The sequence below is a fragment of the Protopterus annectens genome, chromosome 3.part1 (assembly GCF_019279795.1).
Source record: "Protopterus annectens isolate FY-2018-M chromosome 3.part1, PAN1.0, whole genome shotgun sequence".
NCBI lineage: Eukaryota > Metazoa > Chordata > Ceratodontiformes > Protopteridae > Protopterus > Protopterus annectens.
Window position 1 is genome coordinate 1,301,343,435 of NC_056732.1, and position 24,647 is coordinate 1,301,368,081.

The window sequence follows — 24,647 nt, forward strand, 5'->3', positions numbered from 1 at the left end:
ACGGTGTTCAGAGGCTTCTGAGTCTTCTGTGGAAGACTTGCAGGAGTATCCTCCTTATTCTGATTCTGATGTGGATGATTCCACTCCTACAGCTTCTGCTCCTGAGGATTTCTCATTTTCAGAGACTCTGCATTCCATGAGGGAGCACTTTAAATGGGAAGGCCAAGATTACTCTGATTCCAGGAAAAGGCTTAGGGAATTCTTATTTTTACCCCAGCATAGGCCCTTAGCTATACCTCCTGTGTTGAATGTGGTGGAAGATGTTTTTGCAGAGGCTTCCCTGAACCCTGATTCTTTGCCTCCTGCCCCTGTTAAGCCTGATAGGTACTATAGGGTGCCTGAAGCTCATAAGTATCTGTTTAAGAGTCCTAGGGCAGACCCGAAACTGTTTCTCAGGGGCCTAAGGGTGTTAAGGCCTCTGTTGTTAAAAATCCTGTTCCCACTGATAAAGAGGCAAGGGCTTTGGATAGGTGGGGAAAGAAAGTGTATACTTCTTCCACTTTAGCCATGAGGCGTTGAATTGTCAGTTTCACATGCTAAAATATCAAAATTATCTCCTTTCACAATTGAAATCTAAGGTGGATGCTTTGGCGGAAGGTATAGAGTGTAAAGAGTTGCTGGATTTAGTTCATGTGTCTAAACAAGTGGGTAAGCATTCTTTGCAATGTGGTTTTGATGCTGTGCAGGCCTCCTCGAGGGTGGCTGCCACTAGTTCTGTTCTTCGCAGGCATGCCTGGTTGAGGGATCAGAATTTAGCAGAACATGTTAAGACTAGGATTTTGGATGCTCCTTTACAGTCTGATGTGTTATTTGGTTCGCCTGTGGAAGCAGTTTTAAAGAAAATGGAGGACAAAGCTAAGTCTATGCAAACTGTTAAAGATTTTTGCAGGTGCAGCCACCAAGTTTAGTAGAAATTGGCCTACTAAGGGATGGACATATCCTGCTTATGATTCCCAGTCTAGGGGTAGGTCTAGACGTGGTAGGGGCAGAGCTCAAGGTTCTTTTAGGCCTAGAACAGGGGTCCACCTGCTCAGCCTTCTGGTGAGGGCAGGGGTCAGTCCTTTCGTAAACAGACCCAATGACCTGCCTTTTCAGCTGCCAGTAGATTCTCGTCTGGCAGCTCCTTTGGGAGGAAGACTGTCTCTTTTCAAAGAAAATTGGGATTTAATCACTCAAGACAGATGGGTGTTGGATATCATTCACCACGGTTACAGGTTTTATTTCCATACATTGCCCCTTTCAAAGGCATGCCAGACGCCCTCCACAAAGGAAAGAGGCTCACAAGCAAATTTCTTTGTTACTCCAAATAGCTATCCAGCCAGTCCCTGTACCAGAAAGGGGCCTAGGATTTTATTCTCGCCTGTTCCTAGTTCCAAAGAAGGGGAACACGTGGAGACCAATTTTGGATTTATCTATCCTCAACACTTATCTGGACATTCCCAAGTTCAAGATGTTGACGTTACAACAGCTTTTACCTCTGCTGGGCAAAGATCATTGGATGGTAACTTTAGATCTCAAGGAAGCTTACCTTCATGTGCCTATAAGACTAAGTTGCAGGAAGTATCTGCCTGGAAATTCTCATTATCAGTTCTCTGCATTGCCCTTTGGCTTATCTACTGCAGAGTATTCACAAAGGTTCTGGCTCCAGTGATAGCTTACTTCAGGCTGAAAGGAATTCAAATCTATCCTTACTTGGACGACTGCCTGATTCTGGCTCAAGAAAAGGAAGACCTTCTACAGCATCTGGAATATGTCATAGCAGTGCTAAGATGCCTAGGGTATTCTGTGAACGAAATAAAGTCCAGTCTAGTACCCTCTCAAGACATGTGCTTTCTGGGTGTGAGACTGAATACAGCAGCCCAGATGGCCTTTTTAACCCCGGACAAACAAAAGAATCTTTCCAGTTACTTCCATCAACTATCTCTTCAGTCCGGGCTGACTGCAAGGACAGTCCTTCAAGCCTTAGGGTTCATGGCATCTTGTATTCTGGTGCTTCCCAATGCCAAACTGCATATGAGGAAGCTGCAATGGTATCTCAAACATGTGTGGACACAGCACTGCCAGGATTTGGACACTGTCATTCAAATAATACCTTGCATTCAAAAAGAATTTTTGTGGTGGGCTCAGGAATGTCACCTAAACAAGGGACTCTCTGTGACCCGACCAGAGGCGAGTCAGATTTTAACGACAGATGCCTCGGACATTGCTTGGGAGCTCATCTAAATGGAAAGTGGATACAAGACAAGTGGCCTGCCAGACTACAGCATCTACATATCAATATGAAGGAGATGTTAGCAGTTCAGTTTGCATTAATGGCTTTCAAGGAGTTACTTCTTCCTGGGCAGGTGTTGATTCTAACAGACAACACAACTGTCATGTGGTACATCAACAAACAAGGGGAACACATTCTTATCCTCTATGCAGGCAAGCAATGATTTTATGGGAGACTGCGCTCAGCTTGCAACTAACTCTTCAAGCAAGGTTTCTGCCGAGCACAGAACTCCTTAGCAGATGTGTTAAGCAGGCAAATCATGGATCCCCGTGGAAACTGGATCTTCATGTATTTCAGAAATTGACAGTGTCATGGGGAACTCCAGACATAGATCTGTTCGCTTCTCCACTAAACCACCAGCTGCCAAAGTTTTGCACAAAGGGGTTTCATCACACAGCTTGGAAAGTGGACGCCTCTTCTTTCAGTTGGAAAAATCTTCATGTGTATGCCTTTCCACCTCTCCCTCTTCTCCCAGAGGTGCTCCTAAAGATCAGACAAGACAAGCCAAGGATGATTTTAATAGCTCCAGATTGGCCTCGGCAACACTGGTACCCACTTCTAAGGAGTCTGGTAAGGAAGCCTCCATGGCCTTTACCATTGATTCCACACCTGTTATCTCAGAGGGACGGTCACCTGCTCAATGTCAAGCTTCAATCTCTTCATCTAACAGCCTGGCATATTCTGTTTTGAAACACAGCAGGTCTCAACTTCCTCAACAAGTTTTAAATGTGATTATGGAAGCCAGAAGACCTAGTACAAGGAAAGTGTAAAATGGAAGAGATTTTTATTTTGGAGTGCAGCAAAGAATTTGGAGATTTCTGAGCCTAATTTGAGTGTGGCTCTTCAATATCTTACTGAGTTATTGGACAAAGGTTTGTCCTTCTCTTCCATTAAAATTCATGCTGCAGCAATTTCAGCTCACTATGATTGTGACCCACCATTGTTTTCACATCCTTTGTTCAAGCAGTTTCTTAGAGGGCAAAGAATATAAGACCCCCACGAGAGCTCCTACTCCTGCTTGGGATCTCAATTTTGTGTTGGAAAAACTTACTCTACAACCTTTTGAGCCTGCTACTGCTGAGTTAAAATACTTGTCATGGAAGACTGCTTTTTGTTGGCCATTACTTCTGCAAGAAGGGTTTCTGAGTTGCAGGCCCTTATGGCAGTAGAGCCCTTTTGATTTTCCATAAGGATAGAGTATCATTACGTACTAATCCTTCCTTTATGCCTAAGGTGGTTTCTAGTGTGGCTTTAAACCAAACTATTCATTTGCCTACTTTCTATGCAGATCCCCAAAACAAGGGAGAAAAGATTTTGCACACTTTAGATGTACATAGGCAGTTACGTTATTATTTAAGCAGGACTAAGGATTTCCGGCAGTCTCAGCAGTTGTTTGTTTCTTTTGCCTTGACTTCTCAGGGCAAGCCTGTGTCTAAGCAAACTATTTCTAAGTGGATTGGGTTTTGCATTTCATTTTGTTATTCCCATCATGGCAAGGAGATTCCGGCTGGGATTAGGCCTCATTCCACAAGGGCTACTGCCACTTCAACAGCATTTCTCAGGGGGGTGGCAACTAAGGATATTTTGGAGGCAGCTACTTGGAGTTCAGTACATACTTTCTCTAAGCATTACCACCTTCCTCTCTACTCTAAATCTAGGGCTGGTTTTGCCACAGCTATTTTGCAAGGCATGTTGACAGCTCCTGCTTCCTTATGATTTGCCAGCCTCCCTTACCTCTGCTTTGGGATTCTACCCAATGGTTAGGACTGCAGCAATGTGGAATGAAGAACATAGTACAGTTTTGTACCTACCATAAATGTAGATGTTCGAGGATCCACATTGCTCTCCTTCCCTCTGTGTTTAGGGGTTGTGGTGTGGGTTAGGCTATATTCTTGTGCATTTGTATATATTGTATATATGTTTGGTGCAGGGTTTTTGTTGGTGTTTTGGTTTGGGCCTTGTCTTTTTAGGGCCTTCTGACATCTGGGGCAAGAAAAGACTGAGGATATGACGTGGGGCATGTGCATTAGTACCCTGGCGTCCTGGCGTCAGTCTAATTACTTTGGTATTCGGGCCGACTGGACAGCGGACTACCCAATGGTTAGGACTGCAGCAATGTGGATCCTCGAACATCTACATTTATGGTAGGTACAAAACTGTACTTTCACCACCTTGGACATAAAAGAAGGTTTAGTATGAAGGGGATGCTTTGTCTCTCTGAAAAAAAAAAAAAAAAAAAAGGAGGAATGGCCATAAGGGTCTGGAGCTCAGAAACCCTCTGAGCAGAAGTAAGAACCAGCAACAAAACAGTCTTCCAAGTCCAGTATTGCAAAGAGGCTGAAAAAGGAGCCTGAGTCAATTTCTCCAAAACAAAATCAAGGTCCCAAGGAGGAGGGATAAGTTTCCTTGGAGGCGTAATATGCAGGATGCCTTTAAGAAATTGACTTCAAAACGAGAAGGCAAAGGAGGAATCAAGGGTAGACAGGCAGAAACTGCTGACAAATGGGCCTTCACCGAAGAATAGGCCAAGACAAACTGGAGCAACTCAATCAAATAAGAGAGGGCCACAAGGAGCCCCACTGAAAAAGGTTCCTGGTTATGGTCATGACACCAAAGTATTTTTCTTTTGGACATGTACGATTTTCTGGTTGAGGGTTTCCTTGCCTCCTGTAAAACCCTGAGCATAGCCTCAGAAAAGAGGTGCTTAAAAGGGATCAAAACCCTATCACACACAATGTCAGTTGCAGAGTGGACTAGTGGGGATGGATGAGAGACCCCTTATTTTGTGTGAGGAGATCCAACTGGTGAGTTAACTTGTAATGATTGCCCATGGCCAGATGCATTAAGAAGGGGATCCAGTGCTGTCTCAGCCAAAAGGGAGTCACTAGCAAGAGTTTTGGGGAGTCCAACTGAATCTTCTGCAGGACTCTTGGAAGTAGATATAGAGGAAGGAAAGCATAGAGAAACCTTCCCTTCCACGGAAAGGATAGAGCGTCTGTTTTCCAGGCCAGATGGCATGACACTCTGGAATAGAAGAGAGAAAGCTACCTGTTGAGAGGGTAGGGAAAAAAGGATCTACCTGAGGAAATACCCCACTGCTGGACAATGTCCAGAAAGATGTCCCTGTGAAGCATCCATTTGTGAGCCTGTGTTTTGGACCTGCTCAAATGGTCTGCCACAAGATTGCGCTCTGAAGGAATGTATACTGCCTGAAGAGTTGGTAACTGAGAGACACTTCCCGTGCCTGAAGTGCCATACTGCAGAGAAGGTGAGATTTCATACCCCCCTTCTTGTTGACATACAACATCACTGTAGTGTTGTCACTGTCCACCTTCAAGGGGCCTGGAGAGAACATGGGATGAAAAGTCTGAAGGGCCTGAATCCGTGCCCTCGTGTCTTTGATGTTGATGTGGTCTGGCGTTTGATGGGGGAGGGCAAAGACTCTAAACTTTCAGGTGACCAAGAGATGCCCCCCACCCTATTTCTGAGATATTGGTGAATAGCTCTTGAGAAGGGGACTGGAGGCTGAAAAGGCCAGCTTGGGTTGAAAGTGAACTGTCGAATCCACCACTCTAATTCCTTCTTGAGACAGGCAAGATGTGGTACACTCCCTTATCCCCTCCTAACTTAAAACAAACCCTCCCCAACCCCCCCCCCCACCTTGCATATTTGAAGAGCACGTCATCAAAGCCCTGTCCAAGGCAAAGAACATGGCCTGTATGACACCAGATGACATCCCAAGCCGTCTTCTAAACAGGCTAAAACGTGAACTAGTATCATCACTAAGAACACTTTTCAGTTACAGCCAAACCACAGGTTTTGTTCCTGCAGAATTGGAGAACAGCTGCAGTTATTCCCCTCCACAAACATGGCCTAGCAACAGACCCAGGAGATTATAGCCCCATAAGCCTGACCAGCCTCATCTGCAAAGCCATGGAACGTGTCATTATGGACCTCAAAAATATAGGTGCCCTCCAAACCCTGGATCCTACCCAATTCAGCTTCATGAATGGCAGATCCTGCCTGTTAAAATTGGTGGATTTCTTTGAATGTGTGACCAAGGCCATTGATGAGGGCTTATCTGTACACACAGCATACCTCGACTTGGCAAAGGCTTTCGACACAATCCTATATTCAGGCATTACTGGTAAACCTAGCAAACTGAATGTAACCCCTTTGTTGTAAGATGGGTTGCCAGCTGGCTTACAAACTAGACACACACTATCAAAGTGGATGACTCCACATCAACCAACAGACCTGTTACCAGCGAGGTGCCAGTGCTCAACCCCCTACAGTTTGGTATATACTTTTCAGTTCAGGTCAAAACTAAAGGGTTGTGGCTGACCAGGTTTACAGATGACTGCAAAACTAGGTGCAGTCATTGAATCCCCAAATTGTTTCAGTGTACTCCAGGATGGTCTCACAAAGACCAATGACTAGTGTATTAGTCACGGTCTCAAACTGAATGCAGAGAAATGCATAATCATTCCCTTCAGCACAAACAATGTCCCTTCGCACTATCAAATCAATAACAATACCCATGAAGTGGCAAGGGATCTGGGATCACAGGTTAAATGCGACCTTAACTTCAAACACCACTTGTCTACCATTGTAAGGAAAGTTTTCCATGTACCTCACTGCATTAGTAAAGGCATTACTTCAAGAGACAAAGAAGTTATAACGCCCCCTATACTCTGCACTTATCTGGCCCATGACTGACTATAACTCCCCATTCGGTATGTACCGTACTAAGCACCTACAGCAACAAGAGAGACTTCAGAGTTTTCTAACAAAGATGATCAAGGTCCTCCAACATGTGCCTTACACAGACTGACTAAAATCCCTGTCATTATACTCCGTATTGAATAGACATCTTAGGGGAGACTTAGGCCAGGTCTGCAGAGCAACCCAAGACCCAAACCTAATGAACTTGCTGAATATCCGTAAATCAAATGGGTCTAGGGCTATCCATTCCAGGGACTTAAATATGGCCTGTGACCCAACTCTGTCCCTCCAGCATGTCCTGTTCATCTCCCAGCAACTGCTACGTCTTTGGAGCAGGCTACCAATTCATGTGAAACAGATCACCTCTATGACGCTGTTCAAGAGGAACCTGGATGAATGGATGGGTCACCTTAAATTCTTACCAGGTATAGTGCCCACAATCCTCTAGACATGGGCAGTCATCACTAATTGCAATCTTGGGTATTGACTAGTACCTCTGTGGTATTACATTGAGTTAAAAAGGCTAGACTTAAAATGACTTCTGGGTCTATAGTCTAGTAATTTTCTATGATCCTGTGAAAGTCAGAGGGTGATGATGCTGCAGCCAACCTGACTTAAGGTATCAATGAAGTTTCCATATATGCAGTCTGGCAAGAGGAAGCATCAGAATAGAAGATGCTATGAATCCCAGGGCCCAAAGAAACTCCCTGGCTGGCATGGTAGTTGGGAGAAAACTAAAAAGAAGGCGGTCAGTGATGAGAAATTTGGAGGTGGAAGAGAGGCCGACATTAGCACTGTCTGAATCCGGAAACCCAGATGCACATGATTGTGAGAGGGAGTCAGGACGGACTTTTGGAAGTTGATTTTGAAGAAAAGAGATCTTGAACTGCAGGTCCTACAACAGTCAGTCGAGAGAAGCACCTGAAGCAGCAGGTTGTCTAAATAAGGTGAAGTCTGAATGCTTTGGAGCCTGCAGAAGGCAGTCACAGGAGTTAGGTGTTTTGCAAGTACTCTTAGGGAAGTAGAGAGGGGAAAGCAGAGAACTGAAAATGAGAGAAAGAGAGAAAGGTAACTTCCTGAAGAGAGCTTTGAATAGGGATAAAAAGGAAAGCATCGTTCAGATCCAAGGACACCAGAAAAGCCTGGAGTAATAAAAGAGGAAGCAGAGTTTAAAGGGTAAACATCTGAAAAGTAAAGTTCTTGAAAAGGGTATTTATCTGGGCAAGATGCAAAATAGGTCTCCAAGTGCCCCCCTTTTGAGGAACCAGGAACATGCTGGAATAAAAGCCCTGTCCTACTTACGAATGATACCTTGGTTCAACAGGGACCCTAGAACCTCCAGGAAATGAGGAAGTTGCTCTAGAAGTGGTTGAGGAATCCCAGAAAACAGAGGGAGAGATTTCCATACCAGGGGTTGGGAGGGTGGCCTAATGGGGTTGGGAGGGTGGCCTAATGGTTAAAGTGTTTGCCTTACAAACACAAGGTACAGGGTTTGAATCTCACAGGGGACAACTGGCTAGGCTTAAAATGGCTCACAAGGGCAGTTAACCTAGTACTAACCTATGAACCTATGAAGTAACCCTGACGGATGATAGAAAGAGCCCAAGACTCTGAAGTGATAAAGGTGCCAGTTTGGAAGACAAAGCAAGAGATGAAGGAGCAAAGGCACCTGGTCTAAAGCGGGGTGGGGGTGGGGGGGGGAATGCCAAAGAGGTAGAGATAAAGGAGGCTTCTGGGCCACAGAAATCTGAGATGCTTTATCGGAGGGGGGTCCGCCTCCCTCCCTTCCTGCCCTTAGAGGCCTGGCAGGGTTGCCTGCGAACAAAAGCAGATCTGTAAGGATAATTCCTCAAACCTAGGGATAGGAGAGACAAAAATATGTTATTGCAAGGCTCTGCCTTTCTCTTGAGATTTGTGTCAAGAGCAGCAGTCCCATAAAGATGAGTATTATACAAAGGAACATCCAACAACTTGGCCTTAATCTTTAGGAAGTGACTGGAGACAAAGCCAAGAATAATGCCTTATGATGGACCCAAAAGCTGTAGCCCTGGAAGAGGCATCAGCAGCATCATAATTATTTTTAATTTGAATTTAATTTAACATTTGTTAACTGGGAAACTCCGACTTGGAACAAAGATAATTTTCAGTGGAGTACCGGGGAGAACTACATTTAGTGGCAAGCCACTTGAGAAGCAGAACCAAAAAAGATTGAGGCAGAGGATTTGCTGACAAAGTTAAGAGGAGCAGAGATAACCTGACAAGCCTGAGCAGTCAAGGCCAGAGCATACCTGGTCATGTGCGTTTGGTAATTAATAGCCCTAAAGGCCAAAGTAGAAGCAGTGTAAACATTTTGCCAATCCTCTCTATTGCCCTGCTATCTTTATCAGAGGGCAAAAGTTTAGAAGTTTTGTCGTAAGAAACTGACACCACAGCAGGATCAGCAGAAGGACATTTAAATAAAAATACAGTTCTCAGGAACTTAGTACAAAGAAAATACCAAAGGGTCAAATACAGAAAAACAAAAAAGCCAGAAAAAAAAAGTTTTAGTAACGCACACTAGCACCTCGGCTCATCGATAGCTTTTAAGGAGTAAAACAGTGTACGATCAGCAACATTATATAATCCCGTCACAGAAATAATTAAATCTGATTCAATTAAATACATTAAAACCTAAAATTAACTTAGATCAAGACTCTCCAGTTGCATTCCATGTTCAGAACTTTTGGTATTAAAGTGCCATACTTCAAAAAAAAAAAAAAAAAATAAATTGATTCCTTGTATAATAATTTCTGTTTAATCCCCATTTAATGTGCATATTTAAAATGAACTTTCTCCAAAATGGTACCTTTTAGACCCGTTGTATCACAGTTATGATGCAGCTTAAAGTGCTGTGCCAGTAGGGCTTTCAACCCTACAGTTTCTGATGTGTGTAACATGTTCCTGCAAACTCATCTTAAGCATTCTGTTCTCTTGCTCTCCCCCACATAAAAAGGCTGCACGGACATTTTAAAGCATAAACAGTGCCCTCTGTATTACAGCTGTACCTCCCAATAGATAAAAAAAAAAAAAACGTTAATCTTGTGAAACGTATCAACTATTAATTTATAACTGGAACAGCTACCACATGGGAAGGTTCCAAACAATTTTTTATTTTATTTTATTTTACATTTGTTAACCGGGCCAGTCCAACTGGATACATGTCCATTTTCAGTGGAGGCCCGAGGAGAAAAGCTCCACTATCTAATACTTAACAAGCTAAGAATATACAAGTTATACAATAAAACCATTTCACAAACTTCATTAGAGGCTATCTAAGTGTCTGAGTACAGTGTGAGTCAATAGCATGAGTCTATAATAGATGCTTAACTAGGTTATGAAAGTTATTAATATAGACATAAGTAACAAAATCTATAATTTTATATAACTAATGAGCTATAGCCAAAAAACCTTTTTTAAAGGAAGAGAGGAAAGGAAAATCAGGTGAGAGGAAGGGAGGGAAAGAAAGGAAGAGAGCAATGTTACCCAGGGTTATTGCAAGAGCAAAGCCAGTGGTTAGTTAGGAAGAGTTTTAGATTGGTTTTAAATAGTGGAATAGAAGTCAGGGATGTAAGGTCTGGTGGTAGTAGATTCCATATTTTGCCAATTGAGTTAGAAAATATGGAGTCACCTGCTACATTATTTGCTCTAGAGGTTTTTACAATAGTTTTGTTACAGGAACGTAGATTCCTCATGTTGTGGTAGGGCTTTATGAGGGTGGAGAGCATTGGTGTGTTTTCAGGGTAGTAGAGGACTTTGTGGGCAATAGTGAGTTGATAGTATTGGATGAGATGGGGTATTTCCAGCCACCCTAGTTTTATGAGATTCAAGCAATGGTGAGTTCTGTAAGGAGAGGCAGTGGCAAAACAAGAAAGGTCTTGACACATCAAAGAAACTGGTATTAAAAATACATTATGTACAAGCAAATCCTTCAAATTCCTCCCACTTTTATAAGAAATGCAGGTGTTTCATTATACAAAATTCCTGATAAATCCTTAAGCTGTAGTAAAAAAAAAATAGTTCATTAAAAAAAAAATCAACTGTTCACTAAAAACACTAATATGTAGTCACAAAATATTTTCTTATTATAACTGAAGCACTCAGTAATAAATAAACTTTGAACCCCAGAACTCTTCCTATCAGAAGCTAAATGAGTCCCTCTTACTGTATCCAAAGCTTCCTTTACCACTATTATAACCTCTGGTTAAAACATAGAAGCTGTCATCTGAACTTCAAGAAAATCGGAACAGTTATTACGTAATCTGTGTAACCTCAAAAATTCTCCATAAAGTAAAGCAGACAACAAATGGGGGATGGCAACTTACGCCGTGAAGAAATTGATCTCCATCCTCAAATTTTCCTGTACCACAAACTTTTAATATGGCCATCCACACCCAAAAAGTAATACAGGCAGGCATCAGCGTTTTTTTTTGTGAAGTCTGATTCCCCTCTCCCTTGGTGGCTGACATGTGCTCTCACCATACTTCTCAACCTCTTAGCGCAGAAAATCTGGACAAAACTTAAAATAATGGGGGGACAAAGGCATAAAAATAGGGACAGGTTTTAAATATTGCTCTTATAAACTTAGAAAGTTGGTAGAATAATAGGTTTTGTATTGCCGTGTGTTTTCTGAATGATAGGAAGTTTGAAACTCAAATTTGTCATTATTTAGTGAGTTTATTCCCCAGTAATTTGACAGAAGAAGAAAAAACAGATTTTTATGAGGAACCGACCAAACATATAAGGTGAAAATCTGGACTGGTGTGAGGTATGGCTCTCACTAATTCAAGGGCCTAACTTCCATCAGCAAGACATGCATGCTTTTGCACATGTCTTCTTTAGGAATTTGTGCCCCCTTCAGAGGATTTCTGCCTAAGCAAGTTGGTATCAGCTGAACACACATCCCTGATCTGTCCACTGCATGCTGTTATACTGTCCTCCATCAGGATCTGATGTTGCAGCAGAATGGACTTGTCACCTTTCCCAACATATTCCACTTGTTCCCATCCCCCCAGCCAACTCTTCAGGGTCTAAGCCAGTATGCAGACTCTGGTTGTGTGGCTCATATAGTTAGGGCATTCTCCCAAAATCATAAAGTAGTAGTGGTAGCAATGTGATGCAATTTAATTTTTTTTTTCTTCAAACGTTCCATGTTTCTTGGAATAGGGACAGTGCAACCAGTCATTCGTTTAAAATAAATAATGATGCAGTTAAGTGCAGTAACATTTAGTGTAGGTTCATATGTATTCCCATTCTGTGAAACATGGAAATTAAAAAAAAAAAGATAGCCTAGTAATCTCCTATGATCCTATTTTCCGAAATGTTCATGTTTGAATATTAGAAGATATGAACTGTAACAAAAATGGGAACACTTTGGTTAGTTAACTTGCATTCGCAAAAAGTCAAATGTTATACCAAAACCTTAAGGTATGACACTGTAAATGGATGAGTTAAATAGAGAAGCTGTTTGGCAAAAAAAATCATGGCAAGACTATGTGGATCAGTTATCATGGAAGATGTACAGAGATTAGAATTGTACATGTAGCATTAAGATGTTATTAATTTGTTAAATTATATTCATTTACTTGACTGGCTTGGAAGCAGTATAGTGTATTACAATTTGAGACACTCAAAATCCTCTGTTTATCTGCTTCAGATATTACCAGTTATAATTGGGGGGGCACGTAGGAGCACAAAGTGTTTTTCAGCTTTGAAAGCTATAAAACACTTTCACTGCCACACACAGTAAAAGGAGAGTCCATCTGAGGAACTAATAAATGTAAAAGCTTTTACACTTAACTCTTACCAGTCTTTGTGTTTAAAAGTGTAGCAGAATGAAATATGCAGCTGTTAAAGCTGTTACAGCTTCTTCTGTTTTGTGGTGGCTTCACTGGATGCTGCTACTCTCTAGTATATGACTTGAGTTTAGCAACACTTAGAAATGCTTTAAAAAGCTTGTGAGGCGCCTTTGTGACATCCGAATGATGCTTAACAAGGCTTTCTCTCAATTTTGGAGGGTAATCACAATGTTCCATGCATTGTGTATGTTGTGGGTATTGGAGCTTAAATTGTATTATCTTCCAACTGTTTTTTTTTTTGGGGGGGGTGTTTATCAAGAGCTGTGATTAGTTAGTATTATGATGATGTCGTCTGGTTGGATATATATCGGTCAGTAAAAACAGTATCTTCCTTAAGTAAAATGGTGCCTTTTTTTTAATTCTGAAAATTATCCTGCTTCTTATCCAAGACATCCATTGCTACAGGGATTACATGTGCAATCAATAGAACCCTAGAAACTTCCCTCAGAAAAAATAGCATCTTACTTTAGTGAAATAGTGTGTTATTTTCTCACTTGTAAATGTTGAGAGCTAGCATATACATAATTAATTTATCTTAATCACTGTAACCTACTCTGCAGATTGCTTGAAAAGCTCTTACATGCTGCCAAGGCTAACCTTAGAAAGCTGAAACCGAGTAGAATAGTCATATTACTTACTATATGCCTATACCCCCTCATCTCAAATGAGCAACTATCACTGCGTAACTAAAAGGCTTTGACTAAAATTAGCACTCTCCCAAGTGTCTCTAGCTTTATTTTGCAACAGCAGAAATGAAGAGCAAAGTATAATCATTCCTTTTTATTAGCCCATAGCCATTTTTCTTATCTCCAGTCTAATTTATCCTGGGATTTTTGATTTGTGATATTGTTTTTGGCAAGCTTTTCTCCCAGTTCCGTCTTGCACAAGCTCTGTTTACCTTTGCTCCTTTTGTGCTCACTTTACTCCTCTACTCTACCCCCAGTTCCTATTTACCCCACAACCACTGCATTTATACTACAAAAACTCCTTTTCTCCACACCCCACTTCCTCTTAAATTCATATTATATAATTGCCACCACCCCACTTTAAACACTCTTGATTCTTGTAATACTACTGACTTCCCCCTATTTTCTCTCAGCTACAGTCAACTTTATGTACAACAAAGCAATCACCCATCCTGTAATATCACATATCATCTAAACATACAGTTCATCTTGTCACATCTACAGACGATCCCTAGCCTTCTGCATCCACTTACTCTGTACCATACCCGCAACCATACATAAGCTAGCAGACATGCTTCTCCTTTGTACTATTTCCTCACTTCTACTATCCCACCTTACAAGCTATCTCAGCTTTGTTCCACATAACCAGTTGTCCTACTCTCATCTGTAAAATAGACAACTGTTTCCATCCTTCCACTATTCCAGTCACTCCAAACTTCAACATATCCCCTTACCTCTACTTGAGACGTAGAATACTGAACTCCTCTCTCCACCATCGTAAAAGTAAGTTCCACTTAAATTCTAACATGCCCATATACTTACAATATTTTTACATGCAGTGATGTCCACCCAAACTCAGGCCCTAACCCCCGACCCCCAATACCTACTCCCCTTCATCACCCCCAGTCCCTCATCTCCCAAACACCTAAAGATTAGCTCCTAAAATATGCAGAGTGTTAAGCAAGGTAACAGAATTCTATTCCTGATCATTCAGTACTACCCAGATGTCATTGCAGTTACCAAAACCTGGCTCAAAGCTCATACAAAAGACCCTCAAATTCATCTGCCAGGGTATGATATCCAAGCAGAGAGAAAAAATAAAAGAACAGGTGGTGTAGCCTTCCTGTTCCCTAGTTCTCTTCTACTCTCTCCCTGTCCTAATCAGTCCATCTAAATTTCACACTGCAGAGCTCCTAATGTCCCTTCTTAAAATAACCACAAAGAACTTTGCATTATTTTCCTATATATTCCTTCGGGAAACAGCATCCCTTTTCTAGAAGATATTCTGCATTGGATAGCTAACATTCTATCTTATGAAACCATTGTCCTTGGGGATGTCTGCAGTGACTGACAGAGACTTGTATCAGACAACTCTGATGCCAACATTACTCTGTATTGCTTTTCACAGCTTATTACCTCACATGCAGGCTGTAACAAAAACAGTAACACTGGCCCAACACTCAGCTGGATCCTGATCTCTAACCCTAACCACTACTGCTCACCTGGAACCCTCCCTGACTCCCTCAGTTACTATCATTCCATTTGTGTCTAAAGAATAGTAACGCACCAGATCAAAACACCACCTCATTAAATACCATATCCTCACTTGTTTTAACCCTGAGAGCTTCAACGTTATCCTCAAATCCCTCAACCGGTCATCTCTCTTTGCCTTACCACTAGATGAGGCCATTACTAAATTTAACAACTTATTCTTAGATACTCTAAATAGTCCTGATCTATAAGAAACGGCAAAGACACTGTACTCCCAGCTATCACATTTTGTAAAATACTAATGAAAAAGAGAGACAGAGCTTAGAAGAAATGCCAAAAGTCCAAATCCCCAACTCATCTGCTAAACCTAGAGTGGTTGGCAAAAGTTCATATCCCCAACTCCGCAAGTCTATAGACAGCTTTGAAATCTTATAAAGAAACTGTATCACTGATAAAAACAATATTACTTTCACCCTCAAATGAACCAAAACATAATTACAAGAAAATGAGCCGTGGTTAATAAAATCCTATATGTTGGAACACCTAATGTATCATATCCCTTTCCAGATAACTGACCCACAAAAACAGCAGCCAAATGTAGCTCCTATTTCGTAGATTCATTAGCTACCCTCACTCAAAGCTCATCTTCAAATCACCAGTTCTCAATACCATCTTCAGTTCTAATAATCCGATCTTCTCCTTTGAACCTGTCTACATCCTATATAAAATACTTAATAAACTTAAAACCTGCTCTTTATTTGTTGACAACCTCCCCGCTGAAAACCTTCAGCTCCATTGCATAATTCAGTCTCCATCCTAATCAATCTTTCCAGTGATTTCTTATTTCTTATTGCATCTGTTTAAATCCTCAGACTATCGTGACATGCATCCAAAAGCAGGTCTCGCATCCACCTGTCTGTTTTGCATGCGGTCTTGGTACCATTGGCCTTCACTGGTTCAGATAAATGCCCATTGGGGAACCTTCTTTGTTTTTTTTTTTTTTTTGTTTGTTTTTTATTTGCTTTGCTGTTTGTTTCTGTATTAGATATCAGCTAAGAGGGGAAAGTGCGGTTGTGGTAGGCAGATTACCTATAAGGATCTCCACTCCCAATTCCTTTTCTGCTGAGGTACAGAGCACGACTATGAAAATTGTATGATCTGTCAGTCCTTTGTCACAAAGCCATAAAGAATGTGACTAGTCTCACAACTCCTAGTTGAAAGTCGGTGCCTTCAGCACCTCACCCAAGCAAAGATGGCATATCTCTCTACCCAGATGGTCTGCCCATACAAAAGAAAAAGTTTGGGGCCTATGCTTGATATCTTAACTGCCAAGATGGACTTGAACATACCTGCAGTATTCCTGATGTCATTTCAGATGCATGCTGCATTGAACTAACCAGAAATGACTAAAGTTACAGATGATTGTGAGTCGGGATAACCCCACTTAATGATTTCAGAAGGACCCAAAGTCATACTGCAGATCCTCATTAGAGGGGAAATTCTATTTATTGGCATTTGTTTACCAGGAAAGTCCACTGGGCCAAAAAGCCCTTTTTCAGTGGAGGCCCGGGGAGAAAAGCTCCAGGGGTAACAGTAGCGATTACATAAAGTTATACAAATTTTCCAAAAAAGAATGAGAAAATTACAACAATGTAGTTGGTAGAAAATTTACAAAAATAAACTTGTAGGAAATACTTAAAGCTGATATTGCATTATCCTAGCAGTAAGGTTAAGCATGTTCAAAACAGAAACAATCTTCTTCTCCTCTTTTGGCTGTTCCCGTTGGGGGTCGCCACAGTGGATCATCTGTTTTCATTTCTTCCTGTCCTTTGCATATTGCTCTGTCACCCCAACCACCTGCATGACCTCTCTCACCACGTCCACAAACTTTATCTTAGGCCTTCCTCCTTTCCTCTTACTTGGCAGCTCCATCCTTAGCATCCTTTCCCAATATACCCAACATCCCTCCTCAGCACATATCCAAACCATTGCAATCTCGCCTCTCTGACTTTGTCTCCAAAGCGTCCAACCTGAGCTGACCCTCTAATATACTGATGCCTAATCCTGTCTATCCTTGTCACACCCATTGCAAATCTTAACATCTTTAACTCTGCCACTTCCAGCTCTGACTCCTGCCTTTTTGTTAATGCCACTGTCTCTAACCCATACAATAGAGCTGGTCTCACTACCCTCTTGTAGACCTTCCCGTTCACTCTTACTGGTACCCATCTGTCAGTCATTCCTGACACTCTTCTCCACCCACTCCACCCTCCCTGTACTCTCTTCTTCACCTCTCTTCCACAGTTACCATTACTCTGAACTGTTGATCCCAAGTACTTACTCATCCACCTTCGCCAACTCTACTCCCTGCATCCTCATCTTTCCTCTATCTTCCCTCTCATTCACACACACATATTATGTCTTAGTCCTGCTGACCTTCATTCCTCTCCTCTCTAGAGCATATCTCCACCTCTCCAGGGTCTCCTCAACCTGGTCCCTACTCACTACAGATCACAATGTCATCTGCAATCATCATAGTCCATGAGGCCTCCTGTCTGATCTCGTCTGTCAACCTGCCCATCACCATTGCAAATAAGAAGGGACTCAGAGCTGATCCTTGATGTAATCCCACCTCCACCTTAAACAAATCTGTCACTCACACTGCAGACTTCACCACTGTCACACTACCCTTGTACATATCCTGTACCACTCTTACATACTTCTCTGCCACTCCTGACTTTCTCATACAATACCACAACTCCTCTCTAGATACCCTATCATATGCTTTCTCCAAGTCCACAAAGACACAATGCAACTCCTTCTGACCTTCTCTAAATTTCTCCATCAACATACTCAGAGCAAACATTGCATCTGTAATGCTCTTTCCCGGCATGAAACCATATTGCTGATCGCTAATCACCATCTCCCTTCTGAACCTAGCTTCCGCTACTCTTTCCCATAACTTCAAGCTGTGACTGATCAGTTTTATCCCTCTATAGTTAATACAACTCTGCACATCACCCGTATTCTTAAAAATAGGTACCAAAACACTTTCTCCACTCCTCAGGCATCCTCTGACTTTCCAAGATTTCATTAAACAATCTGGTAAAAAACTCCACTGCCATTTCTCCAAAGCACCTCCATGCTTCCATTGGTATGTCATCTGGACCAACAGCCTTTCCATTCTTCATAGCTGTCCATACTTCCTCCTTGCTAATCTGTTTCACTTCCTGATTCAATATCCCCACATCATCCAACCTTCTCTCTCTCTCATTCTCTTCATTCATCAGCCCCTCAAAGTACTCTTTCCATGTGCTCAACACACTCTCCTCGCTTGTGAGTGTGTTTCTCTCACTATCCTTTATCACCCTTACCTGCTGCACATCTTTCCCAGCTCGGTCCCTGTCTAGCCAATCAGTACAGGTCCTTTTCTCCCTCTTTAGTGTCCAACCTTTCATACAACTCTCCAGATGTCTTATCCTTAGCCACCTCTCTTTCCTTATACTCCTGTCTACTTTATCTTTCTGACAATCCCACTTCTTCGCCAGCATCAATAATAATAATATAGCACAAAATTAGGCAAGATAGAAAAGTAAAAAAAAAAAAATTACATAGAGATTTAAGTAATGGCAGAGGAAAGAATTCAACAGTTGCATGCCCAGTTGGAAAGAAGATGATTGTGGAGTGCAGTTTTGAAGGTGGAAGGATTTTGTTGTATGCGGATAGCTATATGTAGAGTATTCCAATTTCTGGCAATGTTCCACAAGTATAGTAACTGGCCTGCAAGTGTCTTGGGTTTATGAACTTGAAAAATATATTAGTGTTAAGATTGCAGGGCCCTAACAGGGTTGTAAAGGGTGAGCAGGGAACTAAGGACAGAGCAGCCTTGTGGTTTATGAATAAGTTTATGTATAGTAGTGAGGTGAAAGAGTGATAGGTAGTGGGGGAATTCCAGCCAATGTGGTTTTTTAGGGCAATACAGTGATTAGAACAGCAACTGTTTGTTGCAAATTTAGCAGTCTTATTACAGTACATTTCTAATTTTGATTTCAAGGAGGACTGCAGGTTGGTTAGCAAAGCTGCGCCATAGGTTAGAGAAGGTAACAGTAAGATGGTGCTAATGCTTGTTTTGTTGCCATAGGTTAGAGAAGGTAACAGGTAAGATGGTGCTAATGCTTGTTTTGTTGGGAGGGAGAGGAACTTGTATCTGTAGAGTAGTCCAGGTTTTTTGTGGATCTTGTTTATATTGTTTTGGATATGCAAATTTAATTTAAGGTTTTCATCAATTATTACGCCTAAGAATTTAGTGTGGGTTACTAGCTCAATTTTGGTGGTTAGGGGAGTATAATGAGGTCAGCTTTATTGACTGGAGTATTTTTCTTTTAGGAGAGACCATAAGTTTTTTTTTTTTTGGCATTTAAAGAAAGGTGTTTTTTGTGGAGCCAAGGTTTCACAGTGGAGAATGCTGATTGGGTGGTTTGTTCTAACATGTTTATGTTGGGAGCAGAGCAGACTATAGTGAAGTCATCTTGCATATTGGACGAGAGAGCCCCTGCAGGATGGCTTGGTGGAGGTTATTGATAAAAATGTTAAACAAGAGAAGGCCCAAAATTGAACCTTGAGGGTACGCCTGTAGGGTTGTGAACATAAGGGGAAATGGAATTCTGCCATTTAGTAGCATGCTCTGTTAGATAGCTTTTGAGCAAATTAAGTGTCTGTGGAGATGGTCCTGTACTAGAGAGCTGGATGAGGAGGATAGATTGAGATGGTATCAAATGCTTTTGATAGGTCCAAGAAAAGGGCTGATAAAATGTGTCCCAAGTCTCTGGCTTTGTTGACCATGTCTAAGAAGGGTATTAGAGCAGTGGATGTGCTGTGACCTGGGTGGACCCATGCTGTGTTGGTGAGGGGATTTTAAGGTAGTCTAAAAGTTGTTTATACACATTTTTAAAGAATTTTAGAGTTTGGGGAAAGAACGGATGGGTCGGAAATTCGAGATATTGGTTGATGGGCCTCCTTTATGAAGTGGTAGGATGATGGCTTTTTTCCGGTGACAGGGACAACAGATTATTGGATAGATCTATTAATAAGAATTCTTATTGGATATGCTGCAGCATCAGCAGCAATTTTAATAAATTTAACAGGAACTTTGGCTGCTGAGTTTGAGCAAGGCTTTAATTTCAGGAGGTTTTTGATGGAGGTAGGGATGGGGGGAGAGATTAAATACTGGCTGGGTAGAATGATGTGTGCAGTTTGGGGTAGGGGTATTGGAGTCTGGATAGAAGTAGTTGCGGTATTGTGATATGAGGTAGTGTGTGTTTAGGGGGAGATGGAGTGGAGGGGGATGTAGAAATAGTATTATTATTAGGGAGAGGTAGAGAAAAAGTACCAGTAATATTAACACTGTTAATAAATTAGGATTTAAAGATTCTAGCTATTTGTTCTGGAGGCAGGTTGAGGTGTGGGCAGGGATTGGCTTTGGTGCCAGTATTTAGGAGATTGTTGATGGAGGACCAGAACATTTTGGGGTTATTTTTCGCCATTTGTTTGCTGGTTACAGAAATACTGTTTGTCTTTAGAGATGAGTTTTTTGGCTTGGTTACAGAGCTGTTTGAGTGAGGTTGGAATGATTATTTGCTTTAAGCCAGAGTTTCCAAGCTTTGTCCCTTTTAGTCATAATTTCTTTGGTAGCTTTTGTAAGTCATTGCGCATGATTTGTTTTGACTCTCTTGGTTCTAGTGGGAGCTAGGCTGTCTAAGATTTTTAGGAACGATTATTAAAGAAGAGCAGAGCACAGTCTAATGGAAGAGGTTTAAGACAGTTCCAGTTAATTTATGTATTTTATTTTACATTTGTTGACCAGGAAAGTCCGACTGGACACAGGTCCATTTTCAGCAGAGGCCCGGGGAGAAAAGCTCCAAACATTAATACAGAGAAAAGTAGCTAAAACAGTCTTGAATATGGAAACATAGTACAAAACAGGTGTACAAAAAGAAAAAAAATAACACATTATAAATATATTACATATGAGGATAGGTAGGTTTTGGGAGAAGGCTCCCAGCCCTACCGCAGTTTCAAGGGGAAAGAATTAGTTGTAAAGAAGGAAAACCAAGCCATGTATGTTAAGAATAAATTGGAGTATAGATTAAGGTTCACATTGTCTAATATATGTGGTAGTAATCTTATACCCACTTAGTTGTTTTTACAAGTTGGACTTGGTGAGAACTTTTTGATTCATAGCTGAATCCTAGCAACATTGCAGTGGTATGGACTAACCTGGGGAGTAACATGAGCAGAGCCAGTTATTGGTGTAGTGGGTTGTAAGAAGTTTTTTTAAATTGGGAAGTAGAGGTGGTGGCAGTTAAGTGGGTTGGAAGTGAATTCCAGGTTTTGGCAATAGAGCAGGCAAAGAGAGATTTACCAGCCTCATTCTTATGTTTGATGACATTTATGTGGTTCTGAAAACTTGATCTTAGGGTTCTAGTGGTGGTGTAGGGGTGAATTAGATTCTGGAGTGCAGGGGGTTTGTTGGGAAAGTAGTAGAGCTTGTGAGCTATTGATAGTTGGTTGAGTAGGAGTAGTTGGGGAAACTCAAGCCAGTTGAGCTGGTTGAGGGCTAAACAGTGATGGGATCTATGAGAGGCGTCTGTAGCAAACTAGGCAATCTTATTGTAGCAGGATTCCAGTTTGCTTAGTTCTGTGTGGCAAAGGTTAGTTAATGCAGTTATAATTAAATGTGTGGGGATTAAAGTTTGAGAGGTTTCGGACAGGTTTGATAATGTGACCTTTAGGGAGAGAAGAACAGGCTTGGATGCTAATGGAGTTGGACATAGTGCTGGAAGGCACATACTTGGAGGGGTCTGAGACAAGAATCTAGTCTAAGAACCTTTGTTGTTTTTTTTGTACTTAGTAGGGGTAGAGATTAGTTGGGTGAAGTGAAATAGATTTATGCTGCAAGCTGTATTTTTAGAGGAAGTAGTAGCCCAATCAATATTTATGTTGCTAAGGATTATAGTTTTATTTTTTTATAGTATGGGTGATCCAAGAATGGATATCTTCTAAGACTGGAATGTTGCTTCCACGGGAGATGTATAAGACAATAATACGTTTTTTTAGAGCACTTTATTTTTGTAAAGGAGATCAAAATTTCAGCATTGTGAAATTGTGGGATAGATTCTGTAAACAGTGATAATGTTGAGGGAATTGTGGTAAATGATGGCATCACCACTGCCTTTAAGTCTATCTGCTCTAGTTACACTAAAGTTGGGTGGAAGAAACCAAGTCCTGTATAGTGCATTTTAACCAGGTTTCTGTAGGCACTAGGACATTGGTTTTGTTTTGGGAGAGTCAGGCATGTAACTCAGAGGTTTTGTTACAGATATTGAGGGTAGTTACGTGAAGAGTTTTAGGATGATTAGAGGGGTTAGGTTGTGGGAAGAATGTATTAGAGGACCCAGGGTTAGGGTGGATGTAACCAGAACACATGAGGAATGAAAGGGGTGGGAGAGAGAGAGTATGATATGCGAGAGCTTAGAAATTAAGTAATGAAATTGGTTTTGACTACTGGGTACATAAAGTACAGATTAGTTAGAGGAGAGTATATCATGTAAGGAATAGTTTAGTGGAGAAGATCAGAGTTTTCACACAGAGAAGAACTTATTAGTGGAGCATGATAGGTTGTTGAAGTGAAACGACTAACAACTATGAAAAGAGGGAAGGCATTTTGGTCTGAGTAATGTGAAGACAGGAAGAGAAGATAGATTGTAAAAAGTGTAGAGGAAGAAGTGTGAGAGGGTGATTGGATGGTTATCAAGGGGGAGTGGTTAGGAAAGTATAACTGTAGTGAAAGAAGGGATGTGTGGGAATAGGGGTTAGGGGAGTGGAGTGAGCCTGAGCGAAGCAAGGGCAAAAAATAGTGATTGCCACAGGCAAAGGTAAGTACTATTAAGTCCCTCTCAGCATTATTTAATAAGCATTATTTAATAAATACAATGGAGAAGGCCATTTTACCTGAAGGAATGGGGGTTTAACTTTATAGATACTAGCCAGATATTACTTGGTTTACATGCAAGCTTATTTGCAAATGGGAGGGAGTGAAGGGGTAATGGGAGCAGTAGTGTGTGCACTTTAGGTTAGTAGTCTAAACATTTTTAATTCGAGTAGAACCTACACTGCGGGCTGAACTTTTCCTGTTTAGTTTGTTTTTGCTAGAGAAGGCTTCCAGGTTCAAACGCTTCTGTTTTCAGCAGAACCGACTTGACAGGGATTACTTAAGGGGTCGCAGACTCCGTTCAGCTGGTGCAGGGACAGGTGAGCACACTACTGGAGGGGGAACCACTGATGAGGCAGAGGGCTTTTGCTTTGTTTGGTTTATAATTCTAGGGTCACTCGAAGTTTGTCAGAGGTTGAAGCCTCTTAGTTCGGTTCTTATACCACACACTAAAAAAAGACATTTAGAATGTTAAATTGCCCCATTTCGCCTTCATTCTTGCTGTTTGGGTTCGGAGATGATCCTCGGCTCCGACTCGGCCTACTTCTATAGCTCAAGAGCGGCTTACTGGCTCAAGGCTAACCCTTATCGCAGAATGCCCAACGTCAGCTACCCAGATCTCTTTTGCTGCTTCAGCTGCAAGGTTGCTTTGTTACTGGCTCAGGTTTAGTATAGTTTTTTCTATTATAATTGTTGTTTATTCTTAAAAATTTGACAAGTTTTTGTCTAGAATATAGTACTTTATCCCTTATCGCCTTTCTTGTGTGTGTTGTAGCTTTGTTGGCCGTCACTCCATATCTCGCAGGCCTTCTATTTCCCCTGAACTCATTTAAATTAGAGAGTTCTCCCCCCCCCCTTAGGACATCCTTTTAAATTAGAGGCTCTGCTTTCTGTTCCTTAACTGTAAAAAAAAAGTTTTTTTAGTATAGTAGTGTAACATGTCTAAAAGAGGCCAAAGTTTCTGGCTTCAAAAAGTGACTCATGCTGTCAGAAAATGTTTCTGACAGATGGGCACACTAGCTGTGTTTATTGTTTAGGGGCTGTGCACCTGCAGGACTCCTGCTCTATCTGTCATGCATTTAGTCCAAGGGTCCTGCAGGAATGCAAAAACAAATTAATCCTTCGAGAATTATTGAAACCACACGATTCCCTGGTTAAAGGTTCTCAGTCAGTGAAATCCTGTAAGTCTGTCAAGCCGTCGGCTCCATCCTCGGAACTTATTCCTGGGCTTGAAGAACCATGTTTTTCGGTGCCGACTAGCATCAAGTCATCTCCTCCCTTGGCTCCAATTGCTGCCTCCGTCTTGGAGCGCAAGCAAACAAGGTCTCGTTCATTGGAACCGATCCACTCGGTGCCACAGTCACCCTTATTAGGAAGTGAACACAGTCATCACTCTTCATCCCACTCCTCTCGATCCTCCAGATTATCAGATCAGGATGTGGAGAGAGTAGTCAGCAGGTTGCTAAAATCATAGGCCTTTGCGAAATTACTTTCCAGCCCACCTCAGCAGGTTGCGGCTCCATCTGCCTCCATCTCCATTCCTCTTCTGACTACACTTATTTCGGAGCAGGAGACCATGGACGCACTGA

At 41.6% G+C, this 24,647-nt stretch overlaps 1 protein-coding gene across 1 annotated transcript in view; it reads left to right on the forward strand.

The window, feature by feature from the left end:
* Positions 1–24,647, forward strand: part of TMEM67 (transmembrane protein 67) — a 4,866,727-nt gene that overhangs the window by 72,775 nt on the left and 4,769,305 nt on the right. Inside the window, exon 3 of the mRNA XM_044066290.1 lies at positions 19,210–19,226. Within this exon, the coding sequence (XP_043922225.1) occupies positions 19,210–19,226 (17 nt within the window). The remainder of the gene's footprint in view (positions 1–19,209; positions 19,227–24,647) is intronic.